This window comes from Vulpes vulpes, chromosome 9, assembly GCF_048418805.1.
Source record: "Vulpes vulpes isolate BD-2025 chromosome 9, VulVul3, whole genome shotgun sequence".
Lineage (NCBI taxonomy): Eukaryota > Metazoa > Chordata > Mammalia > Carnivora > Canidae > Vulpes > Vulpes vulpes.
The window spans coordinates 370,375-388,224 of record NC_132788.1 but is presented as its reverse complement, the minus strand read 5'-3'; the positions used below and the strand labels follow the sequence as shown (position 1 = coordinate 388,224).

The window sequence follows — 17,850 nt, the reverse complement described above, 5'->3', positions numbered from 1 at the left end:
CTATTCAGGAGACCTTCATTCACTCCAGATAGGTAATGTGTGGACTCTGTTCTTCTGTTGTTATTATTTTCCTCCCTCTGTCCGTTCACTTAATGAGAACTCTTATTGTTAACATGGTAGGTGGCCTGGATTGTTCTTCCAAGACTATCTTTTACCCATGATTTCCTTCTCTGTATTATTGCCTGTGCATTAAGATTTTTTGTATTTGGTCTTCCGAGTCACAGTTCGAGTCTTAACTGTGACCGTTTGTTCAATTTGAGTTACCAGACTTTAAGTTTGAAAATCATGGTTTTTAGGTCCAATAAGTCTTATTTCTTTCATTTTATTTTTTTAAATTAAGATTTTATTTATTTGATTTTATTTATTAGAAAAAGAAAGAGAGCAAGAGCGGGGTGGGGGACAGAGGCAGAGGGCGAAGCAGACTCCTTGCTGAGCAGGGAGTGCAATGCGGGGTCCATCCAGGACCCCGGGATCGTGACCTGAGCAGAAGGCAGATGCTCAACCGTGGAGCCGCCCAGGTGCCCCCAGTTTTGTTTCTTTTAAATAGTGCACTTGCATCTTCTTCTCAGTGATATTATTTTTTTGCTTCAAATTATGGCCTTCCTCCTCCTGGTGCTTGCCTGTTGAGCTCTTGTTGGAGGCAGGGAGATGTAAGAGAGTAAGACTGTCATCTTACTCCTGGAGTACTCACGCTCCAGACCTCTGTTCTCCAGGCTTTTCCAGCATCCTCTGGATTCCTTTCCTTGCCAAAAGGTTCTTCAGAATTCATCTCCTGCCTCTGTTGTTGCCTAACATTCCTTCTTTCCTCTCAGGTTGCCTTCGTTCCACCACCTGGGCTTGGAGCTTCCCACACCTCCTCAGTTGGTGGCTCTTCCCCGTGGCCCAGCCTTCCAGCATGCTCCATTCTCAGCCCAGGTGGTAGCATTGAGCAGTTTGCAGATTGCACTGAGTCCTCCGCTCTCTTCTGCCTCCCTTCTCCTGCCAGGTAGATGCCAGTAAGACTTCCAGGGGGCCGCTAGAAGGAGAACCAAGGCTATGATGCTTGTTTTCAGTGGAATTCTATAAACCCTACTGCGGTCAGCCTCAGCTAACCATACCGTGCGTGAGGTGCAGGAGCCTCCTGTCTTCAGAGGTGGTTGGGAACATTTCCATTCAGGAGGGGAAGAGAGTATACAGTTTTGAGGAATGTTAAGGTTTGGGGGCTGAGAAGGCAAGAACGTGAAACTTCCTAATAGGTTTCTAAGCTCTAGAGGGAATCAAATCTGACTGCATTCGTATCTTTTGACTTTGTTACCAAAGGTTAGCCAATAGACTCCATGTTCCCTGAAGTTCCAAGTTTTCTAAAATTCATATTAAAATCCCAAATGTCTCTGAAGCTATTGTCACACTCCTCCAGCACTCCAGGGTCTTCAGGTCCTTTTTCTTTTACTTATAAATGTTGCTTTGTGTGCCCGCCCCATTGTCGAAAACCAGTTCTCAGGATCTCAAAGAACCTCCAATAGCACATAGTGCTCTACGAGCACCTTTCCCGGTGGACAGGTTTCAGAGAGAGGAAGGAAATCAAAATTCCAGGGGTCATGAGAATGTCTATTTCTCCTGTTGTGTCCCTGGTGCTTAGCATATCATCAGTACTAAAGAAAGTTTGCATGTTATTGGAATTTCAGAATGTGTATATATATATATTTATGGGTGATTGAATTGACCTACTTTTTTAATACCTAATTTAAAATGAGATAATCTCTTCATTTCTGTAATTTGACGCTATTGACAAGGTAAGTGAAACAGAAGCTGTTTATGCTTTATGTGTAAGTCTTTACGTGTCAGTTCGTGCTAAATCTAATGTGTGTGCATGCATACATGGATATATGTGTATGTATTTCTTTTTTAACAGATTGAGAAATCTTCACTGAAGATGTCTAAGGTAAGAGATCTCACTTCTCATGCATAAAGAGAAACTGCTTTATGTTTTCAAGCTGCTTATAGTCAAGACTTATGTGACTCATTTTTAATACAACTGATATATTTGATTCATTGAGACAGTTCTAATTTGACATTCTAAAAGCTTTGAGCTTTCCTTTTTCAGATTTCCAATTTCTTGTTTCTAAATACATCAATAACAATCCGTTTAAGCGCCTTTACATCATTCCCAGGAGACCAATCAAGTAATAATTTCAAATTCTAATAATTTATCATCATGAAATGTATAGGGCTCTTATATTTGATAAATTGGCTTATATCAGCTTGCAAATTAGCCCAGAGCCCTGAAAATAAATTACCTCTAAAAGACATGCTGAGAAAAGCAGAACTTGTTTTATGATTGCAAGATTATTACTTTGCTTTTATATTTGAGTGTTTGGGTGTTATACATAATCATTTATACTAGTTTTTACTTTTATGCAAGTATTAATGTGGAACACTGATGAGCAAAAAAGCAAATATTAATTGTAATTCTATCACTTGGAAATAACCGCTAGCAATGTTTTGTGAATATTCTTTTTACATCTGTGTAGGTGCATTTGAATATGCATTTCTAAAATGTAATCCTAAATGAAATATTATTTCTAAATTAATAAATCAGTTGGTGTATCTTTGATTTCCTCACATTTTTAGTGTGCTACTACCTAGATTCCACAGCTTTACTGTACTTGTGCTTGCTTTATTGCGTCTCCATCGGTCCTTCCACCTGTTGAGGAATATTGATGCTTCCCTGTACGGTCATCAGCTATGTTCCGTTTCTCATTCCCATCTACTCTTTGGTCTGAAGCTAGATGTTCACATCCCACCCCTAAGTTGCCTGCTTCACCCTTGGTGGCACTGTCCCATAAAGCTAGAAATAAATAAGAGACATAGCTTATGGCTTGTTCCTGGATACGTTTCACAAATGCATCATATCTGATACTTAGAAGAATGTACTTTGGGAAGCCATTCTGCTAAATTTGTTCAATGAAACCACTTTCGATTGCGGCATTACTTTGTAAATTTTGACTGATTTTCCTGGAACTCTATAGATAATTTCCGAAGTCAAAATTTGAATTGTACAAAGATGATTTTCTCTTAATGTGTTGCTTAATTGTGTAACAAAAATGTAATTTTAGATCAGCACTTAGGCATGGAATGATACTGAATTAGTTTTTCTTTGGAAAAAAAATGTTCTTAAGTGAATACCATTAGTTTTCTGATAGAGATGCCTTTTTGAATAGTGGATATATGTATTTTGTGTGTGTGAGTGAGAACTAATGACACCTTTGTCACAGGTTTGATTATATCTTAATAGCAACTAACAGGGTATTTATTTGTTCTTATTTTAGCAACAACCAACTCAGTTTATAAATCCAGAAACTCCTGGCTATGTCGGATTTGCGAATCTTCCCAATCAAGTTCACCGAAAATCAGTGAAAAAAGGTTTTGAGTTCACACTAATGGTGGTCGGTAAGAAATTAACTTACACCTTCAGGCTTATTAAATATGTGCCTATTTCTCCTTCCCAACCTTTAGGGTGTAATAGTATGAAGTCAGTGGGAAAATTCCTTTATTGTCAGATTCAAGTAACTGGGAATTTGGGGGAAAAAATTCTTCAGAAAATTTTGCTGATGAATAAAATCTCATATTTTTGTCATTTCCTTGTTTGTATGTGTGAAAGATTTCACTCCTTGTGCCAGTGAGCCTCCAAAATGGCCTCGCTGATTCTTGCCTCCTGGTATTTGTGATACTTTGTATCCCCTCCTCACTGAGTAGCACTTATGCATGTAGTCAGTAGGACACAGCAGAAATGAAGGTGTGTGACTTTGAGACTAGGTCATAAAAGAGATTGTGGCTTGCCCCTGTCTTCTCTCAAATCACTATTGGGGATGCCAGCTGCTGGGTTGTGAGGACCCTCCAGCAGCTTTATATAAAAGTTCCACAAGGCAGGGAGCTGAGACCTGCCAGTAGCTGTGTGGAAGCTGTTCTAGACCTTCACTTAACAAAGTTATAAACAAGTCTTGAAGAATCAAGCTGATTGACAAATTAGCTACTTTTCAGGGTAAAAGTCATCATTCATTTAAAAAGGTTGTCAAAATCCAGTTTACATGGGATGCCTGGATGGTTCAGTGATTGAATGTCTGCCTTTGGCTCAGGTCATGATGCTGGGGTTCTGGGATCGAGTCCTGCATTGGGCTCCCAGCAGGAAGCCTGTTTCTCCTTCTGCCTATGTCTCTGCCCCTCTGTGTGTCTCTTGAATAAGTAAAAAAAAAAAATCTTAAAAAAAAAAAAAGAAAGGGGATCCCTGGGTGGCGCAGCGGTTTGGCACCTGCCTTTGGCCCAGGGTGCGATCCTGGAGACCTGGGATCGGGTCCCACGTCGGGCTCCCGGTGCATGGAGCCTGCTTCTCCCTCTGCCTGTGTCTCTGCTTCTCTCTCTATCTCTCTGTGACTATCATAAATAAATAAAAATTAAAAAAAAAAAAAAAAAAGAAAGAAAATCTAGTTTACAGTGTAACATTGATACTTGCTAGCATTCAGTAATAAAGTACTGTTTATGCAAAGAAACAAAACAATGTAGCACATAACCAGGAGAGAAATCAGGCAATAGAAATAGGTCCAGAAGTGACAGGTGATAAAATTGGTGAAAGAGAATATTTACTATTTTAAATACACTCTTGGTTCATAAAGGAGAACAGCAATACAATAAGGAAGTACAAGATAGCCAGAAAAGACTTAACAGAAAGAACTAGAGATTAAAAAAATAGAGATTACAACAACTGAGATGGAAATTTTTCTGACCTAACAGCAAATTTTGCACTGCAGAAGACAAGAGTTCAATAGAAAGTATCCAGATACCAAGTAGAATAAATATGAAGAACACTCCATGGCACACAATAAACAGTTGGTGAAAAGCACTGATAAACAGAAAAGTCTTACAAAAGTAAGGCTGTGGGTGGTGGGAAATAAGCACATTGCATACAGAGGATTGAAGGTGAAAAGAACCACCGACTTACCAGGAATCATATAAACCATGTGAAATGGCATTTCAGAGTACTAAAAGAATAAAACCATCACCTTAGAATTCTGAATTCATCAAAAATAACCTTGAAAAATGGATACTTAAAAAAATGAAATACAAGCATTTTTAGATAAAAGCCGAATTTATCATTGTCAGATCTGCACCAGAAGAAAGGTTTTTGTTTTGTTTTGTTTTTTTAATAAATTATTTATTCATGAGAGAGAGAGACAGAGGCAGAGGTAGAAGCAGGCTCCCCACAGGGAGCCCAGTGGGGGACTGTATCCTGGGACCTCGGAGTCATGACCTGAACCGAAGGCAGGACCTCAACCACTGAGCCCCCCCAGGTGCCCCAAAAGAAAGATTATTAAACGAGGTTTCTTAGATTGACAGAAGGGATAGAGCACTGGAAATGTCAAGTGTGTCAGTAAATATAAACACTTTTCTTGGTTTTTCATTTCTTTTGATGATAATTGCCTTTTAAACGAAGCTGACACCATATGACGTTGGAGTACAGTGAGCCAGGATAGCATAGATAGGAAGGTGCGTAGAGGAGCTGCTGTGATGCATTGACCTGGTGGGATATTTCCATAGGGGAGGTTATTAACATTGCCTGTTTGCACCTCTGGAGCAGACACTAGAAAAGTAAAGCAAGGGTTTGGCTGAAAGCAAGTAGGTTTGATAAACCAGAACACAAAAACCTGTTTAATTCAAAAGAAGGCAGAAAGAGAAAGAAAGATGAGGCAGCACCCTGGCAGAAGGGACACAGCCGTGACCGCGACAGGCAGGCAGTGTGAGCCTGGACACCAGGGTGGAAAATCCTCAAGCAAAGCCCCCCATGAGAACCTAAAGTGGTTGTATTCATACCAGATGGAGTGGACTTGAGGTCTACTACCTGGGTACTCCCAGAGTGAAAAAGTATGTATCGGAAAGATGCAGGGATCAGTTCAGGATGACCTCATCGCAGCTGTATGTGCACGTACTTAATCACAGAGCTCCACAATGCATGGTGCACAATCAGAAAGGAGAAAGATCAATCTCTAAGAATGGGTTTTTAACACTCTGCATAGTAATTTATGAAACAAAATCAGTAACGTTACAGAGTGTTAAAGTAACACTATCAACCAGTATGACCTAATTGGCATTGAGAGCACTAGGCTGAGAAACTGCAAGATAACACATTCTTTTCAAGTGCATGTGGAACATTCACCAAAGCTACTCTTCATGGCGAGAGTGTTTTATAGGCCAGCATTATCCTGGACTCAATAATGAGAAAAATACAGGCTAAATCTTAATGAGCATAGACACAGACATCTCAATAAAATTTTGGCAAGGCCAGCAATATATAAAAATGCTTAATACAGTCAGTTCTGCTATCATACAATGTACATATGTTCCTTAAAAACGTTATGCAACAATGCAATTGAAACCACTGGCTTCTGAAGAAAATGGGGGCACAAGACTCTAAAGCTGCTTCAGTGGCACATTTGGAAGAGAGAGAGGAATGGAATAGAAATGATTCTAACGTGTTAATTGGTTAAAATACCATATACTATGCCAAGTAGAAGCATCGTGGGTTGACTAGTCCCTAAAGTTTGCCAGAGTGGGCGAGTGCAGGAAATGGTGGAAGGAGGGCTGGGTGCAGACGGATGGGAAGCTGTGTCGGGAGAGGTGAGTGGGTATGACCCATGGTCCCCGCTGAACTGAGGTTGCTGGGAGCCAAGGGGTGCACCTAGGGGAGTATGCTTCCATGGCTTGGTTCTGCTGGGTCTGGTCTTTGTGTTCACCTGTTTGGTCATGAGCGAGATCACACATAGGGAGATGCAACGTTACTCTTATGTTGAAATTGTTCTCTTAACACATCAGTTGTGTTGGAACAAATTCTCACCTTCGAGGCACATGTTTGAGGTAAAGTTGACTATATGTCCTAACAAGTGGGGTTTATCTCAAGAGCGTGTGGTTTAACATTGGAAACTCCAGTTTCAATGGTGCCTTTTTTTTTTTTTTTTTTTTTTTTTGGAGAGAGAGACAGCATGAGCAGGGGGAGGAGGGAGTGGGAGGAGCAGAGAACCCAATGTGGGATTCGATCCCAGGACCCTGGGACCATGACTTGAGCCAAAGGCAGAAAGGCAGACGCATAACTGACTGAGCCACTCAGGCACCCCAGTTCCCATGGTTCTAAAGGGGAAATTCATGCGGTCATCTAAAACATACAGTTGTAACAATTCATAACCCATTAAAGATTCTAAAAATTAGTAATCTACAAATAAAAGGAAGTTTTCTCAACTTGATTGAGTATATTCTAAAAACCTATAGTGTTACTCTTTCACATGAAAAAAGAAAGTAGAACATTCTTAATTACAAGTGAAATGACTGTGTCTGTTAATTCTAAGGAATTCCCAAACTACTAGGTCTAATAAAGTGAATTTTATCAAGATTACAGGTTCTGATCAGTACACAAAAATAAGCTTGATTTCTGTTTATTACCAACGGGTTATTTTTAAATGACCTTGAAAAGACTATCAAAAACAATAGTAATAAAAACACTGCAAAAAACAGTACCATTTATCGTAACATAAGAAGTGTGCACTGCTGAGGGTAAGGTAGCAAAATGTGTGTGTGACCTTCGCTGACAACGTGACGACATGGCTGAGAGAAACAAGGTCATGTAAGCCGGAGAGCTGCCAGTGTGCCAGGAGTGCCCATGATGGTGTCCTTGTGCCCTGAGAGTGATCGTAGAGTCAACACAATGCCAGCCAACGTCACACTGGGGTTAATTGATTTGTTTTATTTTTTAATATTTATTTGAGAGAGAGAGCAAGTACAAGCAGGAGGCAGAGCAGGGAGTCTGACTTGGGCTGGATCCCAGGACCCCGAGATCATGACCTGTGCTGAAGGCAGACACTTCAGCAACTGGTCCATCCAGACACCACACACCAGGCTTTTTAAAAATAGAGATGGACAATCTGATTCTGAAGTGTAAGCAGTGAGTGCAGAGGGCCTAGAATAGACAAAACCACGTAGAGGACTGTTGCTGTCTGATTTCAAGACGTACCAGCAGGAACCTCAGTGTGGTAAGGGTAGACGTCGAAATCCACTGACGAGAATAACAGCCCAAAGTAGACCCACGTGCACACGGTCAGCTGAGTTGGCAGAGGTGCCAAGGTGATGCAGAGGGGGGAAGCTGGGTCGTTTTGCAGCTCGCACTGTAACGGAGATGGTCATGTGGCAGATGGTGACCATGAAGCCCTCCTTCACCCTCTCCACCACAGTTCCCTCCAGGTGGGTTGTTGGCTTAACTAGAGCTGTCCGAATTCTAGGAGGAAGTTTAGTCAGATAGGCACACTCCCCAGTGACAGAAAAGGGCCACAAGGAGATGCTGAGTGGCCAGGACACACGCAGCATCCTCAGTCATCAGGGAAAATGCACACTGCCCCACGAGATGCCCTCACACACTCAGAGTCTGGCAGCCCACGGGGTAGCAAGGATATGGACAACTGCAACTCTCCTGCTGGCTGGTGAAGATATAAAGTGATGCAGCCACTTTGGAAACCAGTTTGGTGCTTTCTTGGCAATTCCCGTGTAACTTGACAGTTCCCGTTCTGCGTGGTCACCCAGGAGAAATGATAGCATGTCCATAGAGACTGTTGATGGACGTTCATCGCCACTCTTCCTGTAGTAGCTCCAGTTGGACTTAACGCAGGTGTCCCGCAGGAGGGTGGGTCAGCACATTGTGGTGTGTCCATATCAGGGAAGAGTGCTAGGCATCCAAAGAAACCGGGCTGCTGCTAGGTGCAGCAGCGTGGGTGAATCTCCAGAGCTAATTGGCTGAGCAGAAGCAGCCAGACACAAGAAGGCAGGCTGCGTGATCCTGTGTATATGAAGTCCTAGGATAATCCAGACCAATCTGTAGGGACAGAAAGGTTGTACGTGATGCCAGAGGGGTGAAGCTGACGGACTTCTGCAGAGGCGCTCTGGTGGCACGGAGATCTTTGTCTTGGGTGGAGTTTACCTGAGTGGTACTTTGTCCAACTAACCCATCAGTACAGTTCGCACGAGTGCAGGTAACCCTTGAGCTGGGGTGTGTGTAAGTTACACCTCAGTAATGTGGGCTTGAAGTAAAGCAGATAGGGGGTTAAGGGTGAGCTGGGTAGGGACCAACAGTAACTTGGGACACCCGGGGGGCTCGGGGCTTGAGTGTCTGCCTTCAGCCCAGGGCGTGACCCCAGGGTCCTGGGATCGAGTCCCACGTCGGGCTCCTCGCAGGGAGCCTGCTTCTCCCTCTGCCTGTGTCTCTGAGTCTCTCATGAATAAATAAATAAAATCTTAAAAAACAAACAAAAAAAAGACTTCAAGGACAGAGGTCAGGTGGTAGGTTACTTGTGAGGGAACATGCTGCTGCTGAAGTCTGGTCAAATGGTCGTAGTTGGTGGTGGTTTATAACAGGTTTCCAGTCTTCCACCATTATGTGGGTGATGGCTCTATTCACAAGAAAAGCAAGGTTAAAATTAGAAAATGTATTGTGGAAATACATGCCCTCGTAGAAAGTCCATAGGTCGGTTAGGGTGGCCACATTCACAAGGGGCTACGGAGTGAACACAGAACTTGGGAACTAAGCTAAGAAAATGAAAACTGACCTTCCAGCAAAAATATGCCCATGTCCTCGCAGGTTCACGTGCTCTGAAACTGCGCAGTCGCATTCTGGGCACCGCTTCCTGAGGGCGCCTGCACCTGGGACAGGCACTGTGAGCTGCGCAGGGCGTGCCTGAGTGTCCTTTTCCCGTGAAGTGGCACCTCCTCAGCGGCGCCCGGCTCTGGGGACCGCGTCGGATGCTGCCCCCCGGGGGCCCCCCCGAAATGGCTCTGGCTGCACCGTGTGTGAAAGAGCATGTTGTATTGGATAAAATTCAGAAGTAAAGATGTGAAGGGCCCCGTGTTGGAGAGTTGTGGGTTTTGTTTTGTTTTGGTAGGGCCTACGTTTGGGGCGGGGCGCAAGGGGAGTTTAGCCTCAGTTTTAATTGGAAGCTTCTGGGACCTTTTGCCTAATAGGATTTGAGAATACAGTTGTAAAATGAAGCTCACCTTTGTCACCTGCACGTGTTTTTCATATGGTGGCGCCACCTTGTGCCTGATGCCGGGTCTTTCTCCCTGGTTGGTGGAAACACGAGCCATTTTGTAAACCCGGATCCCTCCCAGGCCAGTCAGCCTTCGCTGTCACCTCCTCCACGGGACTGCTGCGGAAGGGTGCTGAGCCTGGTGCGTCCCGTGCCGTGGGCCTGACGCTCCAGATCTCCTCTTGAGTCCTGTGTCCCCCCTGTAAAGGCACCTGAGACACTCCCGTGGGACGGAGGTACTGGTGATGTGCAGTCACAAAGCCAGCCGCCCACAGATTCAGCCCAAGTGTAGCAGCACGTTCTGAGTTAATGACTCTATTACTTCTAGGTGTCTGAAGGTCATTCCAAGTGAAGATACTTCCACCTTTTAAATGAAGATTTATAGTTTAGAATCAACCACTGGAGTATCACTACTTTTTAAAAAAAGAAACTCACATACCTCTGTTGAGGTGTCTTCTGTGCCCTGGTCCCTTTCAGCTTCATCACCCACATCTGTCACCACCTTGTCCTTGACAGAGTGACTTTGCTTACTTGTCCTCTCTCCCACTGGACCCACAGGCTGCACGGGAGCAGGGATTTAGCTACTCTGGTCTTTCTCGTGTCCCAGAGCCTGGACCTGGGCCAGGCACACAAAAGGACTGAGCGCTTATTTGTTAAAATCTCCTCATTGTGTGATAATAACGTAAGGGGACGTTGCTAGGCAGTTTATTAAAAGGATAATTTGGTGTTCTCCTATTTGGACATGTTCAACGTGTAATTCTGGTTTTGTCCTTTTGATATTCCTTTCCACGTAGGAAAGTTACGATCTGGTTAAAGCAGAGTCCTCATTCTGTATGTCTACACATTTCAAATTCACTCTTGTTCTTCATTTTCCCAGAAATAATGATATTTAAAACATATGTGTGTCCCTTCCACATGCGGTGCAGGACTGGGCAGAAGGAGATTAAAACCGAGGGGACCAGGGGACAGTCAGGCACTGAGTGCAGAAGCACTTCTCCTTGCAAAACTTGGCCTTAGTGAATGGCCGGCAGTGAAACGGTGGAATCTGTGCATGCTTCCTAGAATGTATAAGACCTGGGGAGAGGCAGGCTCCCCGCGGGGAACCCCACGCAAGACTTGACCCCAGGACCCCGGGGTCACACCCTGAGCTGAAGGCAGGCGCTCAGTCGCTGAGCCACCGGGTGCCCCAGTAGTTGAAGAATTCTTAACTCATTACATTCTGCAGTGAGTATCTGTTTTCTTAATTGGTCCTACACACTCAACAGTGTTGAGCGGGCAGGTTGTCTGACATGAGACAGCAGTGCCGGGGCATGTGTGTGCGAGCAGGAGAGGGGGAGAGGTGGCCTGCTTCGCCTCAGTGACAGGAGGGAGGCTGCAGACTAGAGGGCAGTGTTGGGCGTCTGTTCCGTTTCCACTTCCCACGGTTTGGCAAGTCAGAGTGCTGTTGACATGGTTTGATGTGTTCAGTTTTCTGAAAATGTGCTCACTTTCACGGTTAGCAAAAATCATCACTGAAAACTTTGTATTCTATTCATCAAAAAATAAAGACCCACCGCTAAAGTCCATTCCACGTCTTCGTGAAGAACTAAGAGTGTGTTTCTGATCTTACTGTGTGGGAATTCTGGAGACTGATAGGCCTGGGTTCAAATCAAGGCCGTGCTCTGGATAGCTGTCTGAGCAAAGGCAAGTTACTAACCTTGGAGCACCCATTTCCCCATTGATGAAGTGAGGAGAGTCATACCAAAGTGGTAGTGGTCGTGTGGAGTGTAGACAATGACGTGTGTGAGGCACTTAGCCTCGAGCTAGGCCTCCCGTGAATCAGTAGGTTACCATGTCCTATGGGTCATGTTGTGACAATGTTTTCATTTTCATTTAAAGGTGAATCGGGTCTAGGAAAATCAACTCTCATAAACAGCCTATTCCTGACTGATCTCTACCCTGAAAGAATCATACCTGGAGCCGCAGGTACAAGAGCCCTATTCTGCTGTACACGTAGTTCTCTGCGGGACCACAGAGCACAGCATTGATGTTTTTGCCTCAGCCTCAGCCTTGTGCTTCTGTTCCGCTGTAAACACAAGCACAACGTTCTTCTGGTCGGGAAAGGGGTTGCACCTGCAGCCCTAGGATCCTGCTTGTGGACCCTGAGCATGAATCTGCAGGGCCATCCTCTCCAAGCTGGTTTCCTTTTGCCATCAAGTAATGGAAGTAGTTTCTGCCTGTATTATGTTTGATGGGAGGATCAAGGCAAAATGTTTTCTCCTGAAAAGAGTTGTCTGTGTAGCTGATTGCTGTGGGAGGTGTGTGCCCTCCTCGCCTGTGGTGGGAGCGCTGCGGTGCATCCAGCGACGTTCCTGGGGTGCGTGGGTTAGCACACGCGGTCGGAACCCAGGCCCTGGGCCGCCACAGCTGGCATGTGGAGCCTGCTCATGGGAACTTTGAATTCAGTTTTTAAATAAATTCATAAATTACTCTCTATCTCAGCAGCGGAGGTCATGATTTTCAATATTGGCATTTTAGCCCTCCCAAGCCACCGTTTAATCTTAGCTGCCAGGTCGGGGATCGTTTGTACACAGTCCTTGTGTGAACCTCTGAGAACCATCCTCCAAGAGGGTCGTGAAGTTCTCAGTCATTTGTTTCTGAGTAAGAAAGTAACAGGTCATCTCTCCTCTTTGAAAACTGGGTTAATTACTAGGTATATTTTCTTATGAAGTTTGTTTCTTTTTTAGAGAAAATTGAAAGAACTGTCCAGATTGAGGCTTCGACTGTGGAGATTGAGGAGCGAGGGGTCAAACTGCGCTTGACAGTGGTGGACACGCCCGGCTACGGGGATGCCATCAACTGCAGGGACTGGTACGGCCTCCGGGGACATGCAGCCCTGCAAGTGCTGGTGGTCGTTCTGACGCATTCACGTTCCACAGCGTTACGGGTGATGAGTGGGTCTGAGGCAGCTGTGTAATAAGGCAGTGAAACTATAACATCTTCAGTGAGGAGTTTCACACAGAACGGGTATTTTTTCTTTTTAGAGCCAACTATCCTTCAACTGCTGGTATAGGTGAAACACTTTGATCTGAAAGAACCGTGGCCAATGGAGAGGATTATGACGTAGTCCTTTCTCTTAGAGACTTGGTCCTTGACATCATTAGCCCAAGTAAGGGGACCTACAGGTAGAAGAGCGCTGTGCCCCCTGTACCGCAGAGAGGACCTCGGTCATGGTAGGCACTGTGGGCTCTTAGCGGAGAGCACCAGCTTGCCAGCACGTGAGGAGGAAAGGGGAGGCCAGGGAAGGCCTCCCATCTCCTTCCTTACCCGCCCAGCACTCTCCTGCCGCCCCGTCCTCTGTGCAGTCAGTCACGGTCCTTGTGTGAGCTGGCGGCCCTCTGTCCGCTCAGTCACCTCAGGTGCTTTGAACGGTTCCGTTCAGGCCTTTGACACACTCCCCCCGCCGTGTGGGGGAAGTGATGCTTGGCATGCTTCCAGAAAGCTCCATCTTCCCAAGCGTAGGAGTCCGTTTTCCAGCCCATCTTATAAATGAGTTATCAGATTATATTTGGTAAGGAGGCAGGGAACAGAAGAAACGCTGGTCTTTGAAGCTCCGCGCTGTCTGCCTTTTGTATTCCGTCGTTAGCAGTGTTTATGTTTCTCACAGTTTCAAGACAATCATCTCCTACATCGACGAGCAGTTTGAACGGTACCTGCATGACGAGAGTGGTTTGAACCGGCGGCACATCATCGATAACAGGGTGCACTGCTGCTTTTACTTCATCTCACCCTTTGGACATGGGTAAGTGTGGACCGCTCGCCATGGAAACCCACACATACTTAGAATTTCCTTTTTACCTGATGGGTTGACTGCTTCCCCCAGATTGCATACTTTAACGTAAGAAGCGAGGTAATTTTGAGAGAACAGAAATGTGTGATTTCCCCGTTCTTCCCCTGAATTCCTGGCACTGTCTCATTCCTTTCAGACTTAAGCCCTTAGACGTCGCATTCATGAAGGCAATACACAATAAGGTGAACATCGTGCCCGTCATTGCCAAAGCTGACACCCTCACCCTGAAGGAGCGGGAGCGCTTGAAGAAAAGAGTACGTGCTTTCTACTCGGGGCAGCAGAGGGCCGGGCGCCGGCAAGAGGACGCGTGTGTCTGAGATGTGGGGGAGCAGGTGGCGAGTCTGCTGGTTTCTCAAGAACACCTAACACTTGTAGGTTGTTGATCTGCTCCCTGTACAAAGGTATCGAGGTCTTACTCTTAGTAATTCTCCCTCCCCAAGAACACCCTCAACGAGGAGAGGGGACCGCACGTGCTAGGTGAATAACGTGAGTATGGGAGAGAGTGATCGTCTCGGTGAAGTTCTGTTTATTGAAACATGCTACCACGAACAATCCGTTTAGGGATATGTATTAGTTGTACTCGTCCTAGAGGGCCTGTGTTTTGACCCTCGTCCATCCGCCAGCCTGAGTGCCCCCACCTCCCAGCAGCCATATGCTGCTATTGGTCTCTGGTGCTTTTTTTCTCTGCTATCCTATAAAGCCTCTTTGTGGGCTCTTTGTTACATATTTTTTTAATTATCTGCCTGTTTTTATTTGTATGCTTATTAAGAAAGTCCGAGCTCACGTGCTAAATACTACAAATAAAAGTTGTTTATGTTTCTGAGAGAGAGCATGAACAGGGGCAGCGGGTAGACCCAGAATCCCAGGCAGACCCCATGCCCAGCGTGGAGCCCAACACGGCTCGATCCTACAACCCTGAAGGATCACGACCTGAGCTGAAATCAAGAATCCAACCCTGAACCGTCTAAGCCACCCAGGCACCCCAAAAGTTCTTTTCATTATCCGTAAAAGCAGTAGTTATTAACAGTTACATACTTACCCTTCTAGAGCAGAGTCTGTTTATGTTGTTTTTATAGAATGGGACCATAGCATACATCTTACTCTGCCATTTGACTTTCTAAGAATTCTCAGCCACACAGAAAACACTCCCCCACACACTTACTCAGCTCAGAGCAACACACATACATACTCCCAGCCAGGAGCACTCCCAGCACACACAGAATGTTTCTTCAGTGTGTCTGTTGGTCCTCCCACCCCTGCCCCTCAATTCCTGGCATCAGGGATCTTTGCTTAGCTCACTTGTATGTTCCAAGAGTTTAGAACACTACCTGGCGCAGAGTAGGCACCTGTCTGTCTTCTCATTGTTAAGTCAGACAAGTTCTTAGAAAGGAAATTGATGGGCAGCTTAAGTGTTGAAAGATGGGCATTTAAAGTTGGAATTTCTCTCAAGACAAGTTTGTGACTTACATTCTCAAAGCAGTGTTGTGAGCTTCCATGCTGTGCCCCCTGGAACCAACCTGGGTGTGTCACCAGGTTTCTGGAGCATCTCTCATCTAGAAGTGGGACGTGGTGTCTGGTTTCTGTTTGTGTTTCCCGGTTGCTGATGTGAGTGCAGGGTGGCCTGGTGCTTGGTCCCCGTTAGTGTGTTCTCTGAGGTTTTCGAGCCTGTGCTATTGCATTTGTTGCTTTATTATTGACTTATGGGCATTATGTTTTTTTGTTTTGTTTTGTTTTTTTAAGATTTTATTCACCCATGAGAGACGGTGGGGGCGGGGGGGCGGGGGTAGAGACACAGGCAGAGGGAGAAGCAGGCTCCGTGCAGGGAGCCCAACGTGGGACTCGATCCCGGGTCTCCAGGATCACGCCCTGGGCTGAAGGTGGCACTAAACCGCTGAGCCACCGGGGCTGCCCGGGCATTATGTTTTTAGGCCTAGTTTTGATTTTCGCGTTTCCACATTGTCCTTGATGTCTCCTGTCCTGGTAGAGTTCTTCAGTTCTATGCATGCACGTTTCTCGGCCTTTTCCCCTGTTGTCTCCGTGCCTGCCAGCCTTTTAGGAGACACCCAGGCCTTTGGGAGAGCCCCCGAAAGCTTGGACATGTTTGTGCTTGACAGGACGTATTTTAATAAAGCCCACTTACGGGAGCTCTACGCTGGGTTTCAGAAAGGCAGGGGAGCTGGGGTCAGAGCCAGGAGGTTTTGTACGCCCATCTCGAATCCTGTGTCTGGAACTCAGAGTCTGAGATGAATTGAAATCCTGTGTTGCCCTTGCCACGCTCATCTTGGGCCTCCCTCCTCCCGTCTCGTTATCTGGTTTCTCCCCTGTGCCTCCCGTATACCCCCACTCCCTAATCTGAAACAACCTCTGGCAGATCCGCTTTGGTCCTGTGCTTCCTGGCGTCATTTCCTGCCCTCTCCTTCATCTCTGACTCCTTGTCCAGCAGCAGCTGTCCTCTCTGGGGCTCAGGCAGTGGGCCCTCCACCAACCTCAGGCCTCAGCAGTGGCGTTTGCTGTGCTTTTGGAAGACTTGTGTTCCTTCCTGTTGTATCACTTGTCTGCCTAGCCCCTGAATGTCAGCATCACTTGTTGTTCTTGTTTTGATCATATCAACTCCTGTGGCTTCTTGTATCCCTCTGAGAATCTTCTTTTGCATGTGAATTCTGTATGTAAACAAGTGTCTCCTCTTCCCCACTCCTGAGCTTGTCTCCCAGCTTCTCTGGCTCCTTACCTGGGCCCATCTTTGGTGCTGTTGCCCAAAGAAATGTGTGGTTGTTTTGATTCATTACTTTGTTTTTCTTCTTTTCCAACTCAAAGTAGCCTGTATATGACTCATTTCTCATCTCGATTCTCATCCTCAATGTAAGCCCTGCACGATGGGGCCAGAGTGGAGGAAATGTGGCTAGCAGGGACGGGTAACGGGCCGGAAAGGGAAAGAGATGCAGCAGGTTCCTGCTTTACTGCCTAACTTCCCCACGGGTGAGATGGCTCCTAGCCTCCACTGTGAATGGGGATGTTGAGAGGACATGGTCAGGTTGGAAGGTAAGGGATATTAGGAAGAGGGAGAAGGACCTCTTCATGAATCCCGGATTAGTGCGCACAGCATGTTAAGTCTGACATCTTTGATCATGAAGGCCTGAGAGTTCCCATTAGGAAGAACCATTACCAGATGAGGGTTTAAAGCAGGTATATTTGTGCTGACTTGGGGTATGTCCTTGGGGCCCAGGACCCCGCAGAGGCTGTGGAGCCCCAGCCTGCCTGCACCTGCTGGAGTGCCCAGCGCGGAGGGTGCTTGGGGGCTGGGCACAGCTGCTGCACCACTGGTTCCTTCAGTTCGAGCCCAGATTTTGGGTCACTCGTACCTGGTTGGTTGGAGCGTGTGGCTCTACTGCTGACACCTTTTGCCTATTGAATAAAACCCAGAGCCCAGCCTGGCGTTCAGAGAACGCTCCCCTTGGTAACTCCAGGTGTCCCTCCGTCTTACCCAACTGGAAGGCTCACTTTCTAGCCATCCTCTATTTCTTATTCCTGAAAAATACTCTGGGTGTCCTCTCCTCTGAGCCTCAACAGGATTGGTCCCCAAGTACCTCTCCCTCCTCAGTCCTCGGAAGCTGCCTGTCTGACACCTCGGGTGATGCTTGTGGCTCTCCTGGCGCCTGCAGCGTCTGGCATGTGGTGTTCCGAGGCTGCTTGTGGTGTGCTTTCTCAGTGGCGCTCCTGGAGTTGTTCATCTGCCACGTTATATGTGAAAGGTGGTGCACTGCTGTTTACTCTGGACAGTGGACCCCTCGATGCAAGCATAAATACTTCTCTAATAGTTTCTAAAATTATTTGAAAATCAGTAATCAACTTGATTCTGTATTGACATTTGGATAATTCTGATATATTTTTAATAGTTGGGTTTGATTGAAATATCATGTGGTTTGGTAAGGT

The 17,850-nt window shown here is 45.9% G+C and overlaps 1 protein-coding gene across 6 annotated transcripts in view; it reads left to right on the top strand.

Annotated features, from left to right (window-relative positions):
• SEPTIN2 (septin 2) overlaps positions 1-17,850 on the top strand; it is a 33,341-nt gene that overhangs the window by 6,634 nt on the left and 8,857 nt on the right. For 3 of the 6 annotated variants that reach the window (XM_072718917.1, XM_072718916.1, XM_072718918.1), the window contains exons 2-8: positions 813-985; positions 1,892-1,921; positions 3,309-3,429; positions 11,970-12,056; positions 12,818-12,941; positions 13,738-13,872; positions 14,057-14,174. In XM_072718917.1, the coding sequence (XP_072575018.1) occupies positions 1,913-1,921; positions 3,309-3,429; positions 11,970-12,056; positions 12,818-12,941; positions 13,738-13,872; positions 14,057-14,174 (594 nt within the window). In that variant the 5' untranslated portion in view covers positions 813-985; positions 1,892-1,912. The remainder of the gene's footprint in view (positions 1-812; positions 986-1,891; positions 1,922-3,308; positions 3,430-11,969; positions 12,057-12,817; positions 12,942-13,737; positions 13,873-14,056; positions 14,175-17,850) is intronic. The other 3 variants (XM_072718920.1, XM_025987691.2, XM_072718919.1) reach the window with 1 other exon arrangement.